Genomic DNA, 26,002 nt, shown 5'->3' on the forward strand with positions numbered 1-26,002 from the left:
CAGGTTCCCAACGCCCGGAGGGGCAGAGGGCGAGCCGGATGGGACGCAGCCAGCCACTGTACGACCTGTAATCCGCTCTTACCCCCCAGCTACAGGTAACCTCCCTCCTCTAGGCCACTGAGCGCCTCCATTCTCCACTTCCAACCTTCAGTGTTTTCCTCTTTCCAAACCCGTGCAGACTGTTACACCTTGGACATTTTCTAGGGGCTTCTGGACTCAGAAAATAAGCCATTGGTGAACGAAAAATAAGTCAATACCTCTACGCCCAAACATGAAGATTATTTACTGTGCCAAAGATGATGATTTCCTTCAAATCACTGATTCGTTAGTCTTTTTTGGGGTGCGGGGCAGGACCGTGCATGGGATTCCTTTGAAGATCTGATGAGAACCATGACTCTCCCAAGAAAAATGCAGGACAGTTTTACAAACAAGCTTCGTAAGGTTCAGACCCAGAAGCCAGGGTACGAACTCCCTTAAATAAATGTATTGCTTGGTAGGAAGGATAAAGGGGGATGTGGAGAGTAGGGGAGACAAAAGCAAGAAGCAAATACTACCAGTGGAAAATGGCCCCAATACTTTCAGGTATGTGATGTTTGTATAAGTAAGATGATGAGCGATTGTCTTAGTTTACAGAAATCCATGTGCCACAAGGTACTTTGTGGTACACAAGGTACCACAAGGTTCTAGAGGTACCTTGGATCTTTCTTATCGTTCCCTGGTAAAATGGGGGATATCAGCAAGAGTTTGAGGATATATAAGTTGTAAAATGGACATGAGAACATCACCAATAAGCTGGACTCCAGACAGCTCTGTCTAGGATTTTATTAGACTGCTTTTTCCCCCAATATACCTGTATTGGAAGATTGAGACAAAAAGGCACAAACTCACATTAAATAAACAAAGTAATCTAATTAGGTCTACAAAGTGTATTTTGTAAAAGAAGTAGCACTAGGAACCAACCAAAATAAGTCAGGGAGTCCCAGCAGGGACTGTAAGAGAATTGGGGAAGATACACACATGCCCACAGTACTGACCCTGTCCCCTACGTCTCTCCGTGAGAAGGCCAGAGCCCAGCACCCCTCCTCCCCCAGAGGCACCGCTGCTTCCAACTGGGACTGTGGCCCTGGAAATCTGATGGAAGCAGCTGGTCTGAAGGGGCATGGCACATCCTCAAAGACTACCCTTGGAGCTGACCTTTGCATCCTAAGCCCCTCTGAGTGCTAGTCAGTTCGGGCAGGGTGAGTAAGAAGGGAAGGGAGGTACTTAAAAGGTATCATTGCCCAGCAGCGACACTCTCCACGGGGACAGAACAGACCAGGCTCATCCCTCCTTGCGCTGATGTGGACTAGAGCCCCAGATCCAGCTGACCTCTGAAAATTCTAGTTCGGCTCACGTGGAGGCTGAACTGGGGCAACAGGTGGAGGTGGGTGGAGCTAGAGAAAAGGCCCACAAAGAGCAAGCCCCGCTCCTCCCCAAGTTGGAGTGATATGTATGAATCTCAGAGAAGAACTGAAGGAAGGAGACCCAACATCTGCTGACCCTTAAACCGCGTAAACAATAGTCGGCTTACATTATCACTGCTTGTTTCTCCCAGGCTAACGCACATCTGGACTTCACTTAGTTGATGAGTGAAAGAAGGGAAAGCTTTAAGCACAAATATAATTACAGCTATTACAGAACTTGTAGGAAAACATTTACATTTTTCTCCAGTAGGAATGCCACTTCAACTTTCCCTGTCAAATAAATGCGACCAGCAGTTGGGCTGCTAATAACCAACTGAACTGCCCCAGATCCATTACTATAGACCCCACAAGGTGTGGAGACTAAAAGGAAGGTGTGATGGGGTATCTCGTGGTCCCAGAGCGGACTCAGTGAAGGCAGGAGCTAACCACGCTGAACCTGTCCCCCCTCCCTTGCCCCAGGGGGGCCACAGGGAAGCAGCCATCAGGAAGTCCCAGGCGTGACACTCCCTTATTGCACTTAGAAATCAGTAAGGCAAAACAAACTGACAAAAACCTAAGGACAGATCATCCCATTCTGCTTATCATTCCCCCAACAGAGATTTGGTCTCTCGTTAGCTTGAGTCACTGCACACTTGGCCAACAGACTTCACAAGGCTTGGGAGATGTCAAGTGACACCACGGCTATCTCAGATTCTCCCACTGGGAAGGCGTACTCCAGCGTTGCCAAGTCACAGGCAACTAGGAAGCCCTCAGCAGCCTCTGCTCCCCCGCAGGCCTGGACTTTCACACCAGCCAACTTTGGTAGAATTCGCCACTGAGATCACTACTGGCTCTTGATTGTCCAGGGCAGAACTCAGCATGGGGGCAAGACAAGCTGAGTTCTTGATCCCCAAATTCTTTTCTGGCCACTGGAGAAGAGGGGGGAACGTGTTCTGGGAAAAAGCTTTTTGCATGCTTGTTTTGTGCAGCATGAAAAGATCAAGACCCCTTGTGTCCTGATCAGCCTCAGACAGAGGACAGGAATCTAGAAAGCACAGAGAGGAGGGGGTTATTGCTGAGTGGCAGCACCAGCCCAAAAGGGAAGAAGAGTGTGAAGAGTGTGGACATACAGAGCGCCTGGGGACAGCGGGGAGGGGGGGGCACACTATTAGGCATACATGGGGCAGACTCAATTCTAAGGGCCACGCGGGACAGTCCCCTCCAGGTAGAGTTGACCCGGGCATATTACAGGCTCTGCAGAGATTCAGACAGAGTGGGCAACAGGAGGTCCAAGGAGCCATAGGTATTTCTAAGACTAGTGACCAGAGATGCGATGCCTGGGGCAGGGGTTATCTGTTGTTTAATTTTCAAAACAGACTGGCTGGGCCTTGGGTACTTCCATGGTGCCTAGAGCGCTCCTAACAGTGGGTTCCTGGGAGCAGAGATCAGAGTTATGAAGCCACACTGATGTTCTGTGGAACTGGGGGGGAAACAAATCTATTTCTCCCTCTCCCCATGTGAGCACTCAAAATTGCAAAGACCTGCCCAGGAAGCCAAACACTTCAGTTTATCCCAAGGTTGAAAACAAAGTAAATCGTTTAAATCACCACATCACAAAAGGTAGCTATTTTCAAAGACTAAAAATGTCACTTGGAAATAAAGGGGAGGGGGGAGGGCACACAGAAATGGGTCAAGAACACAATGGTTGGAGAGGAAGGAGCTGTAAATACAGCCACCTACAACGCCACGTATCTCAGAGGGGCAGGTTCCCGCTCACGCGGGCTTCATAATACCAGACGGTCTATTTGTTCACAATAGTAAAGGGCATCTAGAATTAGCTACGGTAAGGGGTCAGAGTTGCCTGAAGAATGGGCACAGAAAGGCTGCGTCCGAAGATGGCCTGTCACTCAGGAGCGTGGAGCTGCTGGGCCTTCCTGTTGACCACTGCCTTGCAAAACTGGAAGAGAAATAAAATAGAAACACTGTAAATCACTGACGGGGGAATTTCAAAAGGAGGAAGGATACCAGGCGGTGTGGTGGGGGGTGAAGAGAGAGAGGAAACTAAGGTCCGAGCAGTGACAAGAAGCTGGCATCACCACAACCCATTCTGTCCTACAGTTTTATCTCCCGGAAGTTCTCCTCAAGCATGCAGGGCAGGAAAAGCAAGCAGAGGTTCGTGTCACAGCGGGTGAGGTCCCAGGCCCCATCATGCTAGAGAGCAGCCAGGTTTTATTGGATAACATTATTTTTTCTCAGAGCCAGATGGGGAGCAGGGCCAGGCCTTTTGTTCCATGCCTAAGCCCCTCCGAACTGCTGCATTAAGAGCAAGTCTGGAGGCTCTGGGAGCTGACAGAAGGAAGGATCTTGGGAAAGGTGACCACGTGAAACAAGGGACATCCCAGCCTGGTCTATGACCTGAGCAGAAATACTCTCCCAGTACCTGAAAGATGGTGTCTCTGATGGGGACAGTCTGAGATCAGAGGGTACAAAGAGGGAGGAAATGAAGCACCAGACCCAACAAGGACCACTAGGAAAAGCTGTCTGGCCAGCGAATTTTCCAAGGGAGGAGCAGAGAACGGCTCTGGTCCAGGGGGTAAAGGAGCAACCAGAAGACCAGCTTCCACTTGAAATGGCTCCACTCACGGGCGGAAGAGTAATTAGGTGCAGATAAGCTTTGATTCTCACCCACCGCCCCCTCCCTAGCCCCCCTGTGTCTAGTGGATATGTATCCAATCACATGGATCCCTGAAATGTCTTGAAAGCCATCATCTCTTTCAGTGGAAGCCCGAGAGCTCTCTGGTACCATGACCATCATTACGACTAGAGGGCAGGATGAGTAAAGAGGCGAGGACCCAGACTGATGACTGATTTTGGCGTCTGTGATGCGCTCAGTGAGAAACTTGGTACATACGGTGCGGGAGGGGGAGGAGTGGCTTTAGTCGTCTGCCGTCATGCCTTTCACTGGGTCCTTTTGTCTCATCTGCAACGGAAGAAAACAGGACAAATGGAAGGTGTTTGCTGCTGCTGGAACTCCACCACAGGTACAAATTCCTCCTCCTCAAGCCTGCCAGTGGATAGGGTAGAGCATGTATTTTGCACACAAAGCAAATCGGAAGAAGTGAATTCTGCGTATACAGGGCCAATGCCACACTATTTATAGCTCTGTCACTGGTCCCACCGCCCATGATTTCTAGTTCTCTTCCCTGCGTCTCAGTGTTGGGGTTTAGTTCTTAAGCTCCTCTCTTTCTTTCATTCATTCAACAAATATTCATGAAGCATCTTTTTTTTTGGCAAGGCACGGTTCCCAGCCTGAAGATTTCAGCCATGAACCAAAATAGACCAAGTTTCTCCTCAGGGAGCTTACATTCTGGGACAAAGGGAGGGGAAAACAGAGAAACTAAGCCATGTCAGATGGGGCTGCAGGTTGCTGGGATGGAGAGTGGCTCTGGGGAGGTGCTGTTTTATGAGCTGCCTGGGGAAGGCCTCTCTGATAAGTGACGTCTGAGCAGAGACCTGAAGGAAGTGAGGCAGGAAATCCTGTGGGTACTCAGGGGCGGCGGTGGGGGGGGGGGGCACAGCAGGGAGCATTTCAGGCAGAGGGAACTGCAATTCCCTCTCCTGGGCTCTGCTTAGAGGCTTCGCCTGGGACTTGCATATTTCCAGGGCGGGTGTGTGTGTGTGTGTGTGTGTGTGTGTGCGCGGGGGCAGGTTCCATCCCTGGTTGGGGAGGACCCCACATGCTGCATGACATTGGAAAAAAAAAAAGAGGCTTTGGCCAGTCTGCCCAGTCAGCCAAGTGGGCACAGGGGTGGAGAGTGCAGGTGAAATCTCGGCTCGGCAGAAGTGCGAGGCTGCTGAAGAGAAGGATGGGGTCTTCTCTGGGAGCACTGAGTGGGCCCTGTCCCCAAACCTTTCAACAGCGGTGGACACAGCTTCTTGCTGGGAACACCGTGCTGGCGATTGCTCTCAAATCCTTTCCAACTTGAAAATAGAGTCTAATTGCAGGATGTCTAGAACACGTCTATTATAACTTCCCATTAGACATGTCTTCACTGTCCATGAATTTTCTGCACCAGGTTCAATCTTTACTCATTCAACAACTTTTGAGCCCCTCAGAGCATAAGCGCTAGAATCAGACTGCCTGGATCGCATTCTGGCTTCATCACTAAACTGTGACCTTGAACAAGTTACTTCACTGCTCTCTAAGCCTCAATTTCTGCAATAATAAAAACAGAGATAATAATAGACACTACATATGTCATGGGGTTGTAGTGAAGATTAAGCTTTCACAGAGAGTACTTAGCACAGAGGAGTGCCTGGAACCCTGTACATGTTATCAGTCCTGTTGTCTTTGTTCTAAATAGCACAGTGAACATGCCGTGTGTGCACGTAACACTCAAGAAGCTGCACGCTTAAGCTACAGCCTCCTCAGTTGTGCTTTATTCACTAGCCTTTCAGCCACATTGTTCAGAGACTCTGTCTCATCAGTAGTAGCTCTCCACTGGGAAACATCTTTGAATATACTTCCTGCCACATTTCAAACCCTCGACCATTGTTTACCGCCCGCCCTACCCCCCCAACTGTTATAAATCACTGAGCCCATGTGGAACCTGAACATGAGAAGAACATTCTCCCGGTCCTTCCCAGAGGTTCCTATAGTCACTCCCTACTGATAATGATTACTGTGATTATACCTAAGCTCCTAGCTTGGTCTTTCAGGCTAGAGTTTCCTCCAAGTCTTTTTCTTTCCTTGGCTGTGCTGAGCCACTTGTGGGATCTTAGTTCCTTGACCAGGGACTGAACCTGAAGCCATAGCAGTGACAGTTCCTAGCTCCCTCTTGGAATGATGCCTCTCCCCTGTAGATTTTGCTCAAAACTCACTTTCCTGAATGGTAGCTTTAAATGTGTATTGTTCCTATAATTTTGGTTATCCATAGTAATTAATATATTACTTTATAAGAGCTTAACAAACTCAAGATTTTTCTTGAGTCAAATTTTTTAAGACGGAAAGTTACCCTTGTGGTGTGAGGTCGGAATTGGAAGTATTTGTGTGAACATAATAGATCAGAGAGATATAGAAATAGCTACAGATGTTAAAATCCCTCTGCGCCATCCTAAGAGGAGGTCTGGGATCAGCAACACCCCAACAGTGATGACCACACCCAGGTGAACAAAGGTAACTTCACCGGGACTGGACAAGGACAGGCAGAATACAAGGAAAAGAACACCTTTGAGTCTGTGACCTTTTGATCTGAAATACAGACTCTGGATCTAATCACGCAGAAGCACTGGACGAACCCCACTGAAACACCTTCGACAAAATGACTAGCCTATAACCTCCACGAATGTCAAGGTCATGGAACTCCCAGAAAACATGGGCTGCACCAGACAGACTAGGAGTGTGCGCTGCGTGATGCTGTCTTTCCTTTCCTAGGTATTCTTCTCATCATTTTCATTAAGTTTGAAACTCTTTCAGAATACAAACAAGAAACTCCTTCAAAATAATTACCAACCTCCCTGTCCCCGACCCCAAACCAGAAATGGGAACTTCCTGGTGGTGCAGTGACTAGGACTCCATGCAGGGGACCTGGGTTCGATCCTGGGTCAGAGAGCTAGATCCCACATACCACAACTAAAGACCTGGAGTGCCCACAAATTAAGACCCAGCACAGCCAGCCAAATAAATAAATGTGAAAGAAGACAGAAATGCACTCATTATGTGTCTGCTAGCTAATGACCATTCATGTACATTTTCAATAATCAAAGAGGCTAAGGTTTAGTATCATGGGAACAAAGCCCTTTGGGTCTCAAGCAGATACCTGTAGACCCTGAGCGCTCACTGCCTGGCTTGAATTTACTACCGCAAAGCCAGGCCCTGTTCTCCTATTGCTTGAAATAAGATGTAACTTCCTATCAGGAAACATGATAGCTTCCTTTACTCTCAAAGACAAGGTCCCCCCACAGAGGGTGCACCAAAATAAAAATGCATTATTTCATTCTTGTAATGAAATGTTCTAAGAATGCTTATTTCCTGTTTCCTGGGGCCTAAAATGAGAGATTTTTATCTAATGTTTGTAGTGTTCCTCGGATCAAGCTATTACCGGCTATCTATGTACATACAGTTGAGGAACATGAAAACAGAAGCTCTAGTCCTGGATGGTTTCTTTTTAGCAGTGGTTTTCTCTAGGGAATGAGGCCAGGGGTTGGAAGAAAGGGACTTTTATTCATCCACTTATTTTTATTTATTTGGTCTTCTTCTTTTTTTTTTAATATTTTTCTCCATCTTTTGAAAATTGCTTTTCCTATAAGTATGAAATACACCTTTGACTTAAAGGAACTTGTAAAAGTATCAGTGTCAATTTCCTGGGTGTGATATCATACTATCATTTTGCAAGACGTAGCCACTGGGAGAAACAGATCTCCTCTCTGTACTATTTCTTACCCCTGCATGTGAATCTCACAATCATCTCAAAATAAAAAGTTCAGTAAAAAAATTAAGCTAGAAGGAAATCTAAAAAAAGAGGGGATCTATGTACATATAGCCGATTCACTGCTGTAGCAGAAGCTAACACAACACTGTAAAGCAATTATACGCCAATAAAAATTAAGTAAAAAATTAAGCCAGTGGAAAAAAAATCATTTATGACACTGAATAGTAACCACAGACCTGTTCTGAAAGGACATAAATACAAGGCAAATGTGGAACTGTTTTTAGAACTTCTTTAGAAACCTAATATATAAACAGGTTCAGCCTTTTGGGGAAGAAATCTGGCAATAAGTAACAAGAATTTTAAATCCTCTAATTCTGCTTGTTGGAATTTATTCTAAGTAAATAATCCTAATTACCCAAACAATGGAGTGCATAGAAATTTTTCATCATGGCATTATTTGTAAACAATGAAAACCTGCAAACAACATGAAGGAAAATCCAACAAGGGGCAAGAGAGTACAGAGTAAGATGTAGCTACTGTGAGAAACGTGTATGTGAAGGAACTTTTTTCCTGGTTTAAATGCTGTTATAATGTTTAGAGAAAAGTGAGAGGACCACCCAGGCTCGTGCAGTACCATCAGAACTAAGTAAAAGTGTGTAAGAATTCTTAAAACGTTTACAGTGGTTGTTTTTAAATAGTGAGAGTACAAGTGATTTTTTTCTATTTTTTTACTTTCCTAAAAACTGTTTAATGCGTACACATTACCTTAATATTGAAAAATTTAAATATTTAAAAAGAAAATAAAGCTGCTCCCCTATTTCAAGATGCTGGTCAATGTTCCAGGTGGTCTGCTCTGGGGTCAATCGCTGCTGGGCAGGGCGGAGGGAATTAAGACTCCAAGGAGAGCACTGGCCTCAGAAGACAAGGATCCCTCGGCCTCAGAAGAACTCACTCTGCCCTCTGCAGGCATTACGGGAATCTCAGATACAATCTTCCACAGCCCAGCACATGAACCAGGCACTGAGTGTTTTAACCTGAAGACCCTTGTCTATCACAATCCCAAACGGGGAACTCTGGGATGTAGTATCCTAACAGGCACTTCACTGCACAGGGATGTTTATGTAATTGATAGGTAACTGGTCCAGTGTTTAAGACTTAAAATCTAGAAGTGATGGTGAATCATCAGTCAAAAAGCCAGGGGATGGAGCAGGGGCCCTCTTCATCCATACTAAAGTGATGATGAAGAGACAGGCACATTCAGACCAAGCAAATGGACAGGGAGATTGTCTAGAGAGACGCTCGGACACAAGCCTGCCAGCTGAGCCCACAGAGCCAAGAGTGCCATGAAGCCACTGAGCTCCATCCCAAAGTACAAAATCCAGAAGGGATGGGCAACGGAGGGATCAGAGGAGCCAGAAGAGTTAGAGAGGAAGACCCATGAGGGAAGACGAGGACGAAAATGCTGCGGGATCTTCAAACATGTGTTCTTTGCTGTTTTTCAGCAAATGTCCTAGAGAGTCCTGTAAACAGGGAAACACGTTTTGTTTTTGTTTTTGTTTTACAATTTTTAAAATGAATCCTCTTCTCCCCATCTCATAATCTAGAGTTAATGACCAAGGTCCAGGAGGAACCTGTTCTCTGAACTAGAAGGTATGCTTAACTTCTCTGCAAAGAATACCTATGGCACAGGTAGCCAAGAGGATGTCATGACAATTCATGTCAAATGTCTGCTTACCACACATGACAGGCACATGGTAAGACCTCAGTAAATGTCAGCTTCTATAATAATAAAGTATGTTATTGTACGGGAATTCCCTGGCAGTGCAGTGGTTACGACTTGGTACTCTCATTGCCGTGGCCCTGGGTTCAATCCCTGGACAGGGAACTAAGATCCCATAAGCCACAAAAACAACTTATTGCAAATCAACTATATACTTCAATTAAAAAATATGGATAGATAGATATGTTTATGACTGTCATGTATGTAAGACAGTGAGTTCCCCATTACAGGAGATGCTCAAGCACAAGCTAATGGGAAAGGGCAGAGAAGGCTCAAGCGCTGGCTACATAATTAGACTAAATGACCTTTAAGGTACTTTCTTCCACTTTTGAGATTACGTGTTTCTTAAAAGCGGGAGAGGAGGGAGGGGGAGGGAGCGAGAGCCGAAACTGTTCCTCCACAGGCACGCATTTCCTGACATTTTTGTTTTTAGGGCAAAGGACTAATCTCTTGATCCCGTGTTTCTCAAATCCTTGAGCCTCATCCAAGAATGGCGGGTTCACCTCCCAGAGGGACAAGAGTTATGGCAGGGGTGACTGTGGCCTTATAGTGACCTCTTATAACTCACAAAACAACCCACCCACACCAGACTGCTATGCCTTGGTTTAAAGAATAACAGTCATAATTTCTATCACAAACTTGCAGTTAATCATGGCAGGCTGGATGCAGAACAAGCATTTATTGCTGTTTCTCCCCCAAAGCTAGGCATGATGACAGTAAAGGAATTACAAAGAAAAAAAGATGGAAAGATGGAAAACTACAAAGACAACAAGAAGAGAGGAGACAACAGCAGGTAAAAGATGGAAACAGCATTCTGGAAGACAAAAGGAGGACGGAGGAGCAGTGACTAATCCGCAGAGCAGCAAGAGCGGCGGGTGAGGAGGGCAGCCAGGAGGGAGCGGGCCCACTAGCGCTGCAGGTTCTCCAGAAGCTGGGGGACCGGCAGCACCAGGCGCCTCTACGTGCAGGGAGTGCAGCTGGGGTTAGAAATGGGCGGCTCCTTTGCGAGAGGAAATAAAGAAGAGTTTGGCTCTGGCGTGCCCTGGTGTTATCTCCCCTGGTTCTCAGCCTGCCCCCAGGACCTTTCCCTAGATCAGCTCCCAGAACACTAGCTTTGACCAGCCCCATGAGAAAAAGGCTGGGGTGTCCTCTTGAAGCAAAACGAGCAGCCCAAGAAAAGCACACTCAGGAGCCTGAAGTGGGAAGCCCCAGCGGAACCATCTGACTACCCTTCAGTAAGCTCAGCCACTGACTGATTCACGTGGAGTTCACGTGGGTGAACTCCGGGAGATGGTGAGGGACAGGGAGGCCTGGCGTGCTGCAGTCCCTGGGGTCACAAAGAGTTGGACACAACTGAGCGACTGAACAACAATAACAACTGATTCAGAGAGCTTCATCCACTTTTTGGAGCTGGTCTCTTCACTGTGAATGGACAGCCAAGGAGTCCCAGTCATCCGAGGGAAGCCCCGAACAGGAAACATAAAGTCCAGTGGGAAGAGGAGCTCAGAGGAAACAATGTTCAGGGGGAAGAGACACCACAAAACCAAACGCAAGAACCAAACCCCATGCTTCAGAAAAGGAAAATGAGGCCAAGAACAGAACAAGAAGTGCTTAAGAATGTCTTAAATTGAATGGAGGAGACAAAAGTTAACTTCAGAAAACCTCTCCTAGAAAGCACACAAAAAAGGAGACAAAACATGAGAAAATTCGAAGGTCGACTCATGATGTCCAACTGCGAACAACAACAAATTCCAGAAAGAGAACAAAGAGGACAGAGGGAAGAAAGTGATGACAGGGGACACAAAAACATCTTCCAGAACTGAAGAGATCTTCAGATTAAAGTGTCTACCGAGTGGGAGCAAAATGAATGAGAATGAACCAGCCTCAACTACTGATATTGTGGCAACCAGCCCAACCACCCACCCCCGTGAGACCCAAAGACACAACTTAATGATACAGACACAAAGCTAAGCTAACAACGAGGGAGGCATTTACTAACTTCCTAAGAAAACCAGAAAATTACCCAAGGAAGAAATGAAAATCAGAGGAGACGACAGGGTTCACATATATATGTATGCATGGCTGAGTCCCTTCACTGTTCACCTGAAGCTTTCACAGTGCGTATCAATCGGCTGTACCCCAATACTAGAGAAGGAAGTGGCAACCCACTCCAGTATTTTTGCCTGGAAAATTCCATAGACAGAAGAGCCTGGCAGGATACAGTCCATGCGGTTGCAGAGTTGGACATGACTGGGCTAATGTATGTATACCCAACACAAAATAAAAAGTTAAAAAAAAAAAAAAACGGGATTGCAAGGGGCTACTTCTGGGGCCACAACCTTGGGGATAGGGCAGAAGAAGCCAGCGTCTTCCGCATAAGTGTGGGATACTACCTGAGTGTAAAACCTGTGAAAACACTTGTGGGGTGATGGTACTGACTGTGGAGCCGGTTTCACGAATGTCTATCCGCAAACTCCTCAAGGTGTACACATTAAATAGGTGCAGCTCTTTGTATGTTAGTCAGACCTCAATAAAGTGGCTTTTTTAAAAAATGAGAAAAAAAAAAAACTCTGAAAATAAAACTTTGATAAAAATATTTTTAGAAAGAGGAAACATAAGAAAGGAAAGCGACACGTGAGCCAGAAGTACAGTCAGCACAAAGGTCCCACACAGTTGCTAACGGGGTCAGAACATGTCCCCCGCAGTGGTTTTGCTTTCTCTTCCACCACCAACTATTTAAAAAATTCCAATTCCAAGGAGGGATTTCTGCATTTGCAGTTATCTTGGACAATATAGATCATCCGAACTTTTGGCACAGTTATCCACAGAATGGAAACACAAAGACAAGCGCTGTGGACGGGAAGAGGACTCTGTAAGGACACGTGCCCTCGAGCTGAAGACCTGAGGGAGGCAGCTCAGCAGACCCTCCGGACAGCCTGCCAGCACCAGGAACTCCAATTCGACCCCAAGAGGCTGTCAGCCAGCGTTTCCATGACCCTGGGGTATTCTGGCCGGCTTGGCAGCAACAGGTAACTGAAGCTGCAGACTAAAACCTCCAAGGCTCTGTCCCTGTTCCTCCACTTGGTAACTTGTTTCTTTTCTCTTTTGGTCAGGACTCAGGTGACCGCAAGATTCAAGGCTTCTCTCTTACACTGTTAGAATCGCCAGAGCTCTGGACATTAAAACCTACCGCTTCCTGAAGATCTTTAGCAGAAGAAGTAGGACTTGTGTCCAAAATCCTGCCACTTCCCTGAAACTGCAGCTGAACGAATAACTTAAACATCTGCCTTCAACAGGAACTCACTCAGCAAACCGCTGCAACCAGTGAGTCAGCCTGGAAGTGTCACCCTGGAGGGTAGAATCCATTCCCCACCGGGCTCCCCCTCTAAGGAAGCGCCCATGGGCCCACTTTCCACTGAGACCAGCACAGTGCAGTGGGAGCACCAGTCCAGTGGGGGCCCCTCGGACCTGGGCCTGCGCCTCACCGGAGGCCCCGCTGGAGAGCCAGGCACGGCTGTGCAAAGCTCTGCCTGCCAGACACCCAGGCTCTGTGCCAACCCTCCCAGGGCAAGGAGGGAGAAATGGATGGCGGTTCCTATGAAACAGAGCTTCCTGCCTCATTTTTAGCCCCAAGAGGCAGGAGGGAGACCCCGACGGCATTTAGAGGGAGGAGAAGCGGCAGAGTGACTGCTACGGCTCCTCCTCCAGACTGACTGTGTCACCTGCAGGCTGTGTGACCCTGCGCCCGGCCTTGAACTCCCAGCATCTCTACCTCCTCACCTGAGTGTGGGGGTAACAGCGGCACCCCCTCACAGGGGTTGTGAGAACCACAGGAGATGGGCCGAGACCTGGAGAAGCGCTCTGAATGATGCCTCACACATGGGTGCCTGAGTGCTGTTTACCAAGTGTCTCCTCAGAGGGAGTCTTGCAGGCAGGCAGCCCCAAATTCCTCAAAGGAGGCAAGAGGGATGCTAGGTCTTCAGGCTCCCATGGAGCAGCAGATAGCTCTCCTTCTGGGAACCATGCCAAGCCAGAAAGAAAAAAAAAAAAAGGGCGGGGGCAAAGGCTCCAAACTCTAAAATAGCTCCAACACTGTTAAAGAGGGGTTGTGGTGTGCGTTTCGCTGCTGTCCTCTGTGAGTGTCGTGCATGCTATTCGTGGACCAGCCCGGCCTGCCTCCGCCTCCCAGGGCCACCTCCGCCTCTGCAGCCCAGCACGGTTCCCCCACCCGGCTCTGGAGGACCGCTGCGGCAACTGTATTACTCACTTGGCATTCAGCACAGCCCGCCATATCTGTCTCTCTGGATATGCCAAGACCTCGACTAGACTGCAAGTTCAAGAGCACAGGCTGCTTTCTTCCTTGTAGTTCCCATATCGCCTGGCATTAGACCTTACCCACAGTGGACGCTGACATGTTCCTAGAACCACAGGACGGTGCCCTCAGTCAGCTGCCCCGGCACGACAGTCTCCTAGCGGACAGCCCCAGAGTCTCCTCGGGCCTCCCACGTACCTCATCCAGCTGTCTCTTCGTCTCGTCTTCCATCCTTCGAATGTCGTCCATCGTCAGGTCGACCCATTTGTCCAGCCAACAGAACAGCTGCCGGTGGAAGTTTGTAAATAGACGCCTCTCTTGCTATAAAAAGGAAGGGACCCAAGTTAGAACCGGAAGGTGTGGGCCGCTGTGGCAGCCCTCCTGCCCACGCCCTCCACACCAGCACCCAGACTGTACTGGGAAGCTTGGGGGGAAGAGTGGTAGGTACCCCACTGGCTGATCTGGATCGGTCCTCCAATCCCTTAGGTCAGTGACCCTTGCCTCCACATTTCTGATGGGCATGGCCTCAAGTCAGACAAGCCCCCAGGGAGAGGGTGGTGCCTAGCTTGCCCCGAGGCTCTGCGCCCAAGACAGGCAATCCATGAGCCACGATCCCAAAATGACTGCTAAGTTTCCTCCTCGTCTCTGGAGCCTGAAGACCAGGTTAAAACTGACCAGAAGCAGGGGGATTCCCTGGCAGTCTGTGATTAGGACTCTGTGCTTCAACTGCCAAGGGCTTGGGTTCGATCCCTGGTCAGGGAACTAAGATCACGCGTGCTGCATGGCATGGCCAAAAATAAGTAAATAAAATTGGCCAGCAGCTATGAGATGTTGCTCAATTTTACCAGACTCTCACACATCAGAGAGAAGGCTATAGAAACTTCTTAGGTGCCATTTGGGCAAGTTACTCAGTTTTCCTGGGTCTCCCATTTACATACGTTATTACTTTCATTTGATATTCTCTTGTTAAAAAAAAAAAAGGAAAAAAAAAAACAAAAACGCCCTAGGTTTGTCTAGTTCAGTAATTCAGGGTACTGGGAGAATTTGGTTCATAGTACTTTTTGCCTTTTGGTGTCAAGCAAAGATCCTGAGTTTTATTTGCCATTTAATCATAACAAGCCCCTTCCTGTTTCCTTCTTTTGCCTCAGTTTCCTTCCCATCTGCATGTGGTACCCCTGGATGAACAGTGTTAAACTCTAATAAGAGTGTGGTGCAAGGGGAAGTGGGGATCTGGGAAATCAGACCTAAATATCCTGATGCTGGCCACCCTAGGATACAAGCCACATGGGGTTGTATGATCTTCTCTTGTCGGCCAAAACGCTCCCCACCAACACACCAGAAGGCCTCCCAGCCTGGTCACTTACCTTATGAATAAAGTTTTCCACTTTGTTCTGCAGACCCCACCACTTGAACTTGACAGTAACCAGTTTGTATGCACACATGTATGGGCAGTCTTTCTGATTTACAAGTTCTTGCTGTATTAGAAACACACCCACAGGCAGACGGGTAACTAAGAGGGCGGACCTCTGGCTCTCCTTTTGCGCCCCCCGCCCCCTCCCAGTTCCCCACCTCCAGGAGGGAGGCCCAACCACACCGGCCCCAACACCCCCTGGTGGTAAGAGTGTGAACTGCACCTTCCAATTGGGGCCCAAGGGTCCTCGGCCTGTTTTGATAGATTTAAATTTTGCTGGGTCCTCTTCTGCCTTGTAATCCTGTCAGAAGTTGGGGAGGCAGGGGTTGGCGGGCGGGGGGGGGGGGGGGAAGAGAGAGGGAGAGAGAAGGAGATCAGATTTTCCACCACAGTACAGTTCATACCATTCTTGATGCTTTTGGTGCAAAGAAAACATGGGAAAGTCTATAAACAAGGTATAGAACTGTTTACATTTGCCTCTGAGGAGAGCTCTCTGTGATTTTGTCTGCCAGGGCTTGTTTTCAGTTTTACCAGATTGTGTGAACAGGCTTGGATTTCCACTATTTAAGATGGGGATTTGCAACCTGGAGTGAACATCCAGAGCACCAGGGAAGGTGTTTTCAAAACACAGTTGACCCTTGAGCAACACAGGGTAATTTTAAAAAACAGGTAATTCTAAAATAGCAGCTGGAGCTGAGAACAACCAGCCAGTCATTTCTGAAATCTTCCAGTCCCACCTCTCTCTGGCCTTGTTCTGCTTTTGTTTTTAAACTGCCTTGTTTTAATAAAATCATTATTGGAAATGTTCAATGTATAGACTTTATCCTCTTGTATACTACAGTCAATCTCCCTTCACTGATTTAAAATGCAGTCAATGCTGTGTGTTAATTAACAGTAACAAAAGTTTACTCTTGGGCTGTTTCTCTGCATTAACTAATGTGGGCAAGGGAAAAACCAAACTCCTTATGGCATCTACTTATAAAAAAATAACAAAGATATCCAATCACATGCATACACATACAGTTGTAAAGCATCTTCCAAAGTGAAGGAGACTATTTATTAAACCTTCCCTACCTCTGCTTCTCTCCACTCACATGAAATAACCAGAATCGACAAAATACTCAAGGGGCCATACTCTTGGCTAGTGTTTCTGTTTGAGAAATATTTGGGGATGTTCAGTTTGAGGTATATAGATGCACATTTAGGATCTATTCACTTTGCTATATATGTTATACTTCAGTGAAAAGTTTTTTGTTTTTGTTTTAAATCCACTAATCTTTTGAGGATAGGAGTTGGGATATTAGGCCAAGAAGCACAAGATTGTACATCTGGGCCACTATTTGCCTGGTGGTATCCCCAAGTCAAGATAAGGTGATTCTTAACACTCATTTAGAAAATAAAATACTCAAGAGAGAACTTCCCTTTGACCCAAGTTGGTATGACTCCTTGGTTTCTCTGACATAAGTGACTTCTGCATCTCAAAGGCCACCCATACAGCTGAATAGTTCCTACCTTGCTAAGTACTTGGCTTCGATCTGCAATGTCTATATATACGACTTCCACATGTTTCCACGCCTCAGGCTCCAGTTTATGCACCTGCAGGAACAAGGGTGACCACTCATTATGTACAGTTTAACAGCTACCACACCCTTTACCCAGAATGGACATCTAACAGCAGCTGTTCCCATAGCCACAGACGTGAGATTCCTACCAGTACATACAAAACTATCCAAAGGAGTGGGAGGGTGAATGAATTTTAAGTGGACATACATTTGAGAACTAATGCTCTGATTTTTCAAGCTAAATATGACTGCAGCAGCCCAAGACTCTCAGGCTTCCCCAGCACCTACTTTATTTCCATATGTCCCCACTTTGTAAAGACTGCATATTCCTCTCGTGAGGATGCTGCCTGCTTAGCCCTATACTGCTTATTTTGATGCTCTTAAAAATTATTCATAACTAAAATCACTGCAGATGGTGACTGCAGCCATGAAATTAAAAGACGCTTACTCCTTGGAAGGAAAGTTATGACCAACCTAGACAGCATATAAAAAGCAGAGACATTACTTTGCCAACAAAGGTCTGTCTAGTCAAGGCTATGGTTTTTCCAGTAGTCATGTATAGATGTGAGAGTTGGACTGTGAAGAAAGCTGAGCGCCAAAGAATTGATGCTTTTGAACTGTGGTGTTGGAGAAGACTCTTGAGAGTCCCTTGGACTGCAAGGAGATCCAACCAATCCATCCTAAAGGAGATCAGTCCTGGGTGTTCATTGGAAAGACTGATGCCGAAGCTGAAACTCCAATACTTTGGCCACCTCACGCGAAGAGTTGACTCACTAGAAAAGATCCTGATGCTGGGAGGGATTGGGGGCAGGAGGAGAAGGGGACGACAGAGGATGAGATGGCTGGATGGCATCACTGACTCGATGGACATGAGTTTGGGTGAACTCCAGGAGTTGGTGATGGACAGGGAGGCCTGGCGTGCTGCAATTCATGGGGTTGCAAAGAGTCGGACACAACTGAGTGACTGAACTGAACTGAACTTGGAACTTCCCTGTGGGCCAGTGGTTAAGACTTTGCCTTCCAATCCGGGGAGCTAATATCCCTCATACCTTATGGCCAAAAAACCAGAACATAAAAAACAACAAAAGCAATACTGTAACAAATTCAAGAAAGACTTTAAAAATGGTCCACATTAAAAAAAAAAGTAGAAGATCTTAAAAAAAGATAAAAACTAACTAACTCAAAGAGGTGGTATGAGATACAAAATTCTGACACAAGTTCAAACAGTACAAAAGGATATGATAAAAAGTAACTCTTTCTTTTGCATGTTTCTCAGTCAGCTCCCAGGTACCACCACTGTAGAGATTTTCTTCTAGCACATATTTTACATCCTTTTTTTCCCCACTGAACAGTATCTCTTGAAGACTGTTTCCTACCAGCTCTTTTTAATGGCTGCATAATAAACAAGTACATGGTTGCACAATGTTTTATTTAACAGGATCCCACTGACGGGCTCTTATGTTGCTTTTAACCTTTGGCTACACCAAGAATGGCTCAGTTGTAAAGAATCCCCCTGCCAATGCAGGAGACTTCGGTTTGATTCCTGGGTTGGGAAGAGCCCCTGGAGGAGGAAATGGCCACCCACTCTTGCCTGGGATATCCTATGAACAGAGGAGCCTGGCGGGCTACAGTCTGTGGAGTTGCAAAAGAGTTGGACATGATGTAGTGACTAAACAAGCACCAAGAATGCAGCAGTGAATCTCCCTGTATACTGTTATTTCACACATATGAAAACATAACTACAGTGTAAATTCCTAGGTATGGAATTTCTAGAGTAAGGGACAGGTATATTTTAAATCTGAGGAGTTACTGGCAAATTGAGCTCTATAGAGGCTGTAATTTTGATGGGCTTTTTTTCAGGGGTGCTGGGGGGGGCACTGCACAATGTGGCTTGTGGGATCTTAGTTCCCTGACCAGGGACTGAACCCAGGCCCAGGCAGTGAAAGTGCCGAGTCCTAACCACTGGATGGTCGGGGGATTCGCTCATTTTGATGTTATAAAAATTCAGCTCTTCTGTGCCAGGAGTTGCATTTTAGACCAATCCCAGCACTAGCAGGTCCTTGAAAGCATCTTGGAGATCATATTTCCCAAATTAGAGACAGAGCAATCCCATGCTGGCAGGACAGATCCAGGCACAGGCTGCGAGCTTCCTGGCCAAGAAAAAGGGGACCACGGTGAAGAGCCCTTGGCAGGGATAGAGCCTCAGTACCATCCTGAGGCCTGGAAGTCCTCGGGGATCTTGGGAAGTGCTACTTACGTTCTCCAGGGCCCCAAGATCAGGTTTGTGCCAGGTTTCAATTTTAATCAGAAAGTCTTCTTTCATGTACTCATTCTGTGGGAGGGGGAAAGACACCTTACAGTCACTAGGCTCAAAGTTGGAGAGTAACCACCCCTCACCACCCGCTCCGGGAAGACAAGAGGCCCCAGCCTCTGCCTTGTACTAACAGCTCACTGTCCCGGGAGCCCACAGTATGCCAGGCGCGCGCTCCCTCACTCAATCCTCACCCCAGCCTGCGAGGGCTGTGCTAACACCACCCTCACCTCACATTTGAGGAAAGTGAACTTCAGAGGGGACTTCCCAAGGCCACAGAGGTAACCACAGACCGGGGCCTCAAACTCAGTTTTGTCTGACTTCAAAATTCATGCACTTAACCCACGCATCTCTGCCTTTTACCTCATGTGCAGGGTGTAAAGGCTGAGTGGCAGCGTGGGAAGAGCACAGGGAGGCTTCCTAGCCATCCAAACGTGTTGCCCCCCTTCCCCCGCCACCAGCCAGCGAGGCCTGAAGTTCTCAGCCATTTAAGCCTTCATACTAATTATCATCTTCTTCCCTTAGTGCTTTTTAAAAAACTGGAACTACCTAAAGGAGGAACACGTTAACCCCCTAACTCCTCAGCGGGAATCAGGCTCCCCGAAACTTCCTGTGTTTACCTGGATGAGGATGCTGCAGGGAGGACAGAAGGGGGCGTTGACAGAGGGGCTGGGCCGAGAGAAGAAGCCAGGCTGATGTCACGATTCTGCCTAGCATCAGTGCTCACTGGGGTCAACAGATGCCCAAATGGGAACGCCCTGATCGGGTCAGCGGCACTGGAGCTTTCTGTACAGCCTTGAGGAGGCCTGGCCCGGGGCGAGCAGGAGAGAGCCACGCGTCACTCCGTACATGTGAGACCTGGGGCTAGGATGCCATGGTCCTGACTACTGAAGCACCTACAGAGCCACCTGCCAATGCAGCTTCAAGCAGGAGGGGACGGTGCCAATTAACAAGTTCCTCAACAGGACTGAAAGGATGAAGCCTCAAAAGCCTCAAAGGCCACCCAGGACAAAGACAGGAGAATCCAGGAGGCCCCAGGGCAGCTCCATTTTCTTTCTCCTTCCTTACAAATCATCTACAGTCCCCACCCCCCTAGAAATACTTACTGTGATAACTGCTCCACAGCAAGGACATGGAAAGAAGAGAGAAAAAGATTAATGAAGATGAATAAAATATCCACCCCTCACCCTGGGACCATGGGAGCAAAGACTTCTCCATTCCCTGGGGCTTACACCATGGTCACCCTCCAAGTCCCAGCAAGTGCATTTGGGACCTCAAATGCACCAACCTCTGAGTTTTACTCATGCACAAGTCCCCGAAGACCAAATATGGGATTTCATTAAAGGGATGCCACTATTGGCTCCTCGGGACTCTTCCCAGCTGGGCAAGGACAGGGAGCAGCCCTGATGAGCTGAAGCACTGAGACCCATGGCTCTGCTGTCAGACCATCACCTGGTGCCCCCTCCTCCCGCCCGCCCCCTGCTTCCCGCGGCAGAGCAGGGCACCGTAGGCCAGGCGCTGTCTATCTGCCCTCTGCATCCTTCCTGTCGCTGTAACCAAACCTCTCACCCGCCACACTCCTGCTCATTGTAATGAGACCCCCTCGGAAAGCACCGTTCAATTATTTATCAGAGAAAATGACGGCAGCTCTAATGTCACTGGGGAACGGACTAGCTCTCCTCCTGACCACAGCCCAGATCATTCTGTACTCTCTGAACTTAGGAGTTGATGCAGTTTCGGATGGATGCCACCACTGCCCCCTCTGACGGCATGTGGGGCTAACAGTCAAGCTCCCTGACTCCAAACCTGAAACTAAGGTTACCTCTGAGACTGAGATGAGGACAAGTCGAAATATGAGGGATAAGATCCACCTCCTATGGAAACAACCCAAGAATAACTGACAAGGCCCTAGTGTATAACACAGGGAATGCCTCAATATTCTGTAATAACACACGGGAAAAGAATCAGAAAAAGAAAGAGTATCTGTAAATGTATAACAGAATCATTATGCTGTACATACACCTGAAACTAACACAACACTGTAAATCAGCTACACTCCAGTAAAATCAATAAAGGGAAAATTTTTTTAAAAGAAAGGAGAGAAAGAAAAAGAAACTACCCAAGAGACGATCTCAGTAACCTCCCTGAATCCAACGGAAGTTACTTGGAAGAAAGCAACAGATCAAGATGATAACTAAAAGGCTTATTGAAATAACTGCCCTGTTATTCGTTTAACAAAAAAGGAAATGATGGGTGTAATATCCATGGAGGGTGAGGCCAAAGAGACCAGCTTGGCAGCAGTTCTCTGGCGCTGTCCTGGGAGCAGGAGCCCCACCCTGAGTGTCAGGCTGGCCTGGTCTAATGACACACTTCACCAGGGTTCTCCAACAAACCACCTCATTCTGAGTCTATGCTCCCCGAGCAGCCTTCTCCTAGTTTGGCCTCTGCTGGGATGGAATGTGCTCATCAATAGACATGAGGGTCTGATCACTTAAGCAAGTGGATGATGTTCTCCACTACAGGCTGGAATTTGGTTTCCTGAGCAGATGAGCCCATGAGGGAAGCGAGTCCTGCTTGGCAAACAGGAATATCTGGTTTTATTAGTCATTTTGTATTTCAGTATAACTTAATATTTTGGCATTTCGGGGAGGGTGGGGGTGGGGGATGTCTTTGGATATCAGCTCTTTCTAGGATCCTGAGAAGCAGATCCACTCAGTTCTGACAAACTGTGAATGTACAAGGGTGATGACCCCCTTTAATGGCCTTTAATGCTAACGTGGATGAACAGACAATCCTCCCTAATCTTTTCCAGCCTCCCTGCTTCCAAACACCTCTGCACTCAGACAGTTCTCTTTTCTTCAAACTGCAACCTTAGGTAGCCTGGAAGAGTCTCAGGAAACTCTCTGCAGTTGGAAAACTGGGCTCTCCAATGAGACCACTAAGGTCCTTCCCATGCTTCCAAGGCAAGGGGCATAGGTTCAACCCCAAGACAGGGAACTAAGATCCCACATGCTGTGTGGTATAGCAAAAAAAAAAATCCCAAAAACAGAAATACTCCCAAAACTGTCTTTATTGAGACTGTACTCAGACAGGGTTAAGGTTATAGGGAGAGACAGAAGGAGAAACATTTATTTCCCTCTTCCTACTTTCTTTCCTTTTTTCATGGAGCGCTTCATGAATTTGCGTGTCATCCTTGCACAGGGGCCATGCTAAACTCGGAATCATTCCAGTTTTAGTCTATGTGCTGCTAAAAGCAAGTGTCTCTTCCTGCTATCATTCACAGGCCCAGGCCCATCTTACCCTCTCCTCATGTCCCAACTCATGAGCATCGGGGGATAAGAAATAGAGAGAAATAAGGTTAAGAGGACAGAAAGAACTGAGAATGAGTAGAATATTGCAAATCCATCTTCCTTCTACTCAGAACAAGGTCAGAACCTTCCAAAAGGCATGTGGAATTTCGCTCCACACTCCGTTATCCCTCTCACTTCAAACTCTGATCTGCTTAGGCCAGCCTAAGAGTTCTGAACTAATAATCTTTCTCCCACCAGTCCCCAGCGGGAACTGGACACAGCCTTCCTTGTTCAGAGCTCTTTTTAAAAGACCCATGTCTAACTGAACAGATCTAAGATTCAAGACACTCACACTGCATGATGGTAGGTTCTGAATGTAAAGTCAGCTCCCACTGAAGCAGCCACCCTCCCCTCCCTCACTCCCTGCCTCTCCTCACCATGGGATATTTAGAGATAGTTTTTCTTCTTTTGGCCACGGATCAGAACAAGATGCTAATAAACATAAGGCGTCTAGAAAAATGCCCGTCAGCTGTAGCTCACTCTCCCCAGAACTACACAGAGGACAGGAGCGGCTCAGAGGGCACAAGCTGTGAACCCAGAACCCCGCCCCAGGCACACAGCAGTCCACACTATCCGTTTGCCTCCTTTATGCCAAGTTGGCTAAGGTTCTTATGATGCATGCTCAGTGCAACTCTCTGAGACATCAGGAAAATTCACCTTTGGCCCCAGACCAGACACACCCAGCCATGGTGCACACTGTGTGTCTTTTAAGAAAGTGTGCATGTGCCTCTTTTCCAAGAATTGAACAGCTTCCTGTCTGATGCTTAGGGAACAGCGATGTTTGCATTTTCAGCTATAGCAATAAAACTAAGCATTACACATGCCAGGTCCCACTAATGACTGAGCATCTCCTGATACAAGGTTCTTGAATGAACAATGACCAGACAGCAATGACCCTGTCTCTAGATGGCAGTCATTCCCTCAACAGGATGAGGACCACACAGATTTTCCTCATCAGATAGAATCTAGGGAGTGCTGGGTCCCCACAAAAGAGACAGATAAGTGTCAAAGTACATGTAAGCAGAGGCTGGCAGGAGGACCCCACAGCCAGACTGTCTTCACCAACAAATGCAGACTGGCTGGAGGGAAATCCTCTTAACTCACAGTCAAGTTCTAGGGACCTTGAGGGACCCCCTACCCAGGATATTCATCAGTAACAGCATGGGCTGTCCAAGAGGTCTACTTCGAAACAACCCTCAAGACTTAGGAATTTTGAAAAGCTAGGAGTGTGAACTACTCAAAGGGAATCCCAGAATGTCTAGAATAGAAAATCCAGAGACAAGATTAGTGAAGATTAAGAGAAGCCTTCCACTCCTACTCCCACCTTCAACTACAGAACATGCCAGTCGAGTGGAAGGCGCTGACTCATGGCTCTTGCCAGTGATCTCCCTCTTGCTGGTCCTCCCCTCCTCAAATCTGGTGTGCAGAGGGCAGGTGTTACATAACATACTTGGGGGATAGCTGTTTCTGAATCCTTTGTCATCACACATTGGGCTTATTTTAACACTTCTCCAATAATATCAGGTTTTCCTTGCTATGTTTTCTGGTGTATAAGTCTGGTTCTTCCCCCAGGCAGGAAGGTAACCCTAACAGGCTCTTTCTTATGACTGCCTCTCTCTTTTAAAAAAAAAAATCTTTTGGCCACATGGCATGTGGGATCTTAGTTCCTACGATCAGGGATTGAGCCCATGACCCTTCCGCTGCGTGGAAGCACGCAGTGCTAACCGCCGGACCACCAGGGACGTCCTGCACTGCCTCTCTCAAGAGTCCCTGAACCTCATTGCTGCTTTTCAAGCCAAACATGAATATATACCATTAAAACTGGAAATTTCAGCATCTAACAACAAGGGAGGGGTGTAAAAAGATCCTAGCACATTCAAACAATGGAATTCTGTGCAACCATTAACCAATTTTTAAAAATAGACTATAGGTAGTGACAGGAAATAGGTTCTCCATCTACTGAGTAAAAACGGGCAAGTTAATAATTAGTAAAATTTGACCCAAAATTTGTCTGGAAAACATATCTGGAGGCTTTATATACACACACACACACACACACACACACACATCTATGTATATAAAAGCATTTTAAAAAAGGATTAGAAAGACACTAAAATGTTAACAGCGACTAGAAAATAGAAGGATCATGGGTGATTATTTTCTTATGTTTGTACGTATTCTCCAAAACTTACCCAGAGGACATTACTTTTGTAATGAGTAAAAACAATAAAAATTATCACACCATCCCCAAATAGGAGGGACTGGTTCTGTGCCAGATTGGGCTGGGGCTACTTGCTGGTTCCCACCCAGCTGGCTGCCAAATCGCACTAGACAACACTGCCACTCACCACCAGCCTGAACAAAGACCCCAAGCTCATCCTTCCACTGGCTTAGTCTGGAAAATGAGGGCGGGAGACAAAACCCCAACGCACTGCCACCCGGGGCCTACTTGAGCACACCCTCCACCACGGTGGGTCTGCACTCACCAGTCCTGCAGTAAGGGTAGGCATTCCATGCTTTTTCATGTATATTCAGGGCTCCCTCTGGGGCCAGCATTCGAACAAACGTGGGCACTTTGCTGTAGTGAGAAAAGGGTTACGAAGAGAAACGGGGGAGAGAGTTAGAAGACAGTGTGTTTCTGTGGCACACCTTCCAGGTCACACTTCCAGGCTCTTCACTGGGGAGCTGACACTCAAGTTCTCATGAGACCAGCAGGTTACTCTGGTTGCAAAGAGCCAGCGGTCAGAGCCCGACACCCCAGCTCCGCCGGCTACTAACGTGCACCTGCAACCTGCCCCATGACCTGCCAGAAACAGCACAGCGGGTGAGGCCCCGGGCTACCTGCTGTGGCTCATCAGTCCCTACGCTATCGTTACACACCCTTCCAGAGCTCACTGGGCCCAGGGCACGGCACTACACCCTGCAAGGACGAGATGTCTCTGAGACTGGACCAGAGGGACTGGCTGACTGACTTGGAATAGGGGATCCAAGGTGATCTGATATGCTGGGGTCAGTTCTGGGTGGCCAGGAGGGCCCCAGGGCCATCTGCCTCTCAGGACAAAAGAGTTTCTTCTACTCAATTCTTATCTCAGGTTACAGAACAGCAGGTATAAAAAGTATGAGCACTTTTTTTTTTTTAGCACTTTTTATTTTTATTTTTTTTTAAGGTATGTATATTCTTCTGCCTTAGTGTTTTTGGTTTTTAAAAAATAGTTATTTATTTGGCTGCGTTGAATCTTAGTTGTGGCATGGGGATCTAGTTTCCAGGTTCAGGGACTGAACCTGGGCCCCTTGCACTGGGAGTGTGGAGTTTTAGCCACTGGTCCACCAGGGAAATCCTTCTCTACTTTAGTTTTTAACTGGTAATCTATGTAGTTTAGCAGGTGCCAATAACCTCATCAGC

General features: G+C 47.3%; 1 protein-coding gene and 1 non-coding gene across 2 annotated transcripts in view; both read right to left on the reverse strand.

The window, feature by feature from the left end:
* Positions 1–807: 807 nt before the first annotated feature.
* PITPNA (phosphatidylinositol transfer protein alpha) overlaps positions 808–26,002 on the reverse strand; it is a 36,351-nt gene continuing 11,156 nt past the window's right edge. Inside the window, exons 4-12 of the mRNA XM_043903338.1 lie at positions 25,086–25,177; positions 20,356–20,363; positions 19,196–19,270; positions 16,889–16,972; positions 15,600–15,677; positions 15,330–15,440; positions 14,164–14,286; positions 4,354–4,422; positions 808–3,399 (exon numbers count right to left, since the gene is read on the reverse strand). Coding sequence (XP_043759273.1) covers positions 4,378–4,422; positions 14,164–14,286; positions 15,330–15,440; positions 15,600–15,677; positions 16,889–16,972; positions 19,196–19,270; positions 20,356–20,363; positions 25,086–25,177 — 616 coding nt within the window. The 3' untranslated portion in view covers positions 808–3,399; positions 4,354–4,377. The remainder of the gene's footprint in view (positions 3,400–4,353; positions 4,423–14,163; positions 14,287–15,329; positions 15,441–15,599; positions 15,678–16,888; positions 16,973–19,195; positions 19,271–20,355; positions 20,364–25,085; positions 25,178–26,002) is intronic.
* Positions 22,406–22,506, reverse strand: LOC122695839. Its single transcript, XR_006341587.1, has one exon. It is a non-coding gene; the product is annotated as a U6 spliceosomal RNA (small nuclear RNA).

The sequence above is a fragment of the Cervus elaphus genome, chromosome 5 (assembly GCF_910594005.1).
Source record: "Cervus elaphus chromosome 5, mCerEla1.1, whole genome shotgun sequence".
Taxonomy (NCBI): Eukaryota; Metazoa; Chordata; class Mammalia; order Artiodactyla; family Cervidae; genus Cervus; species Cervus elaphus.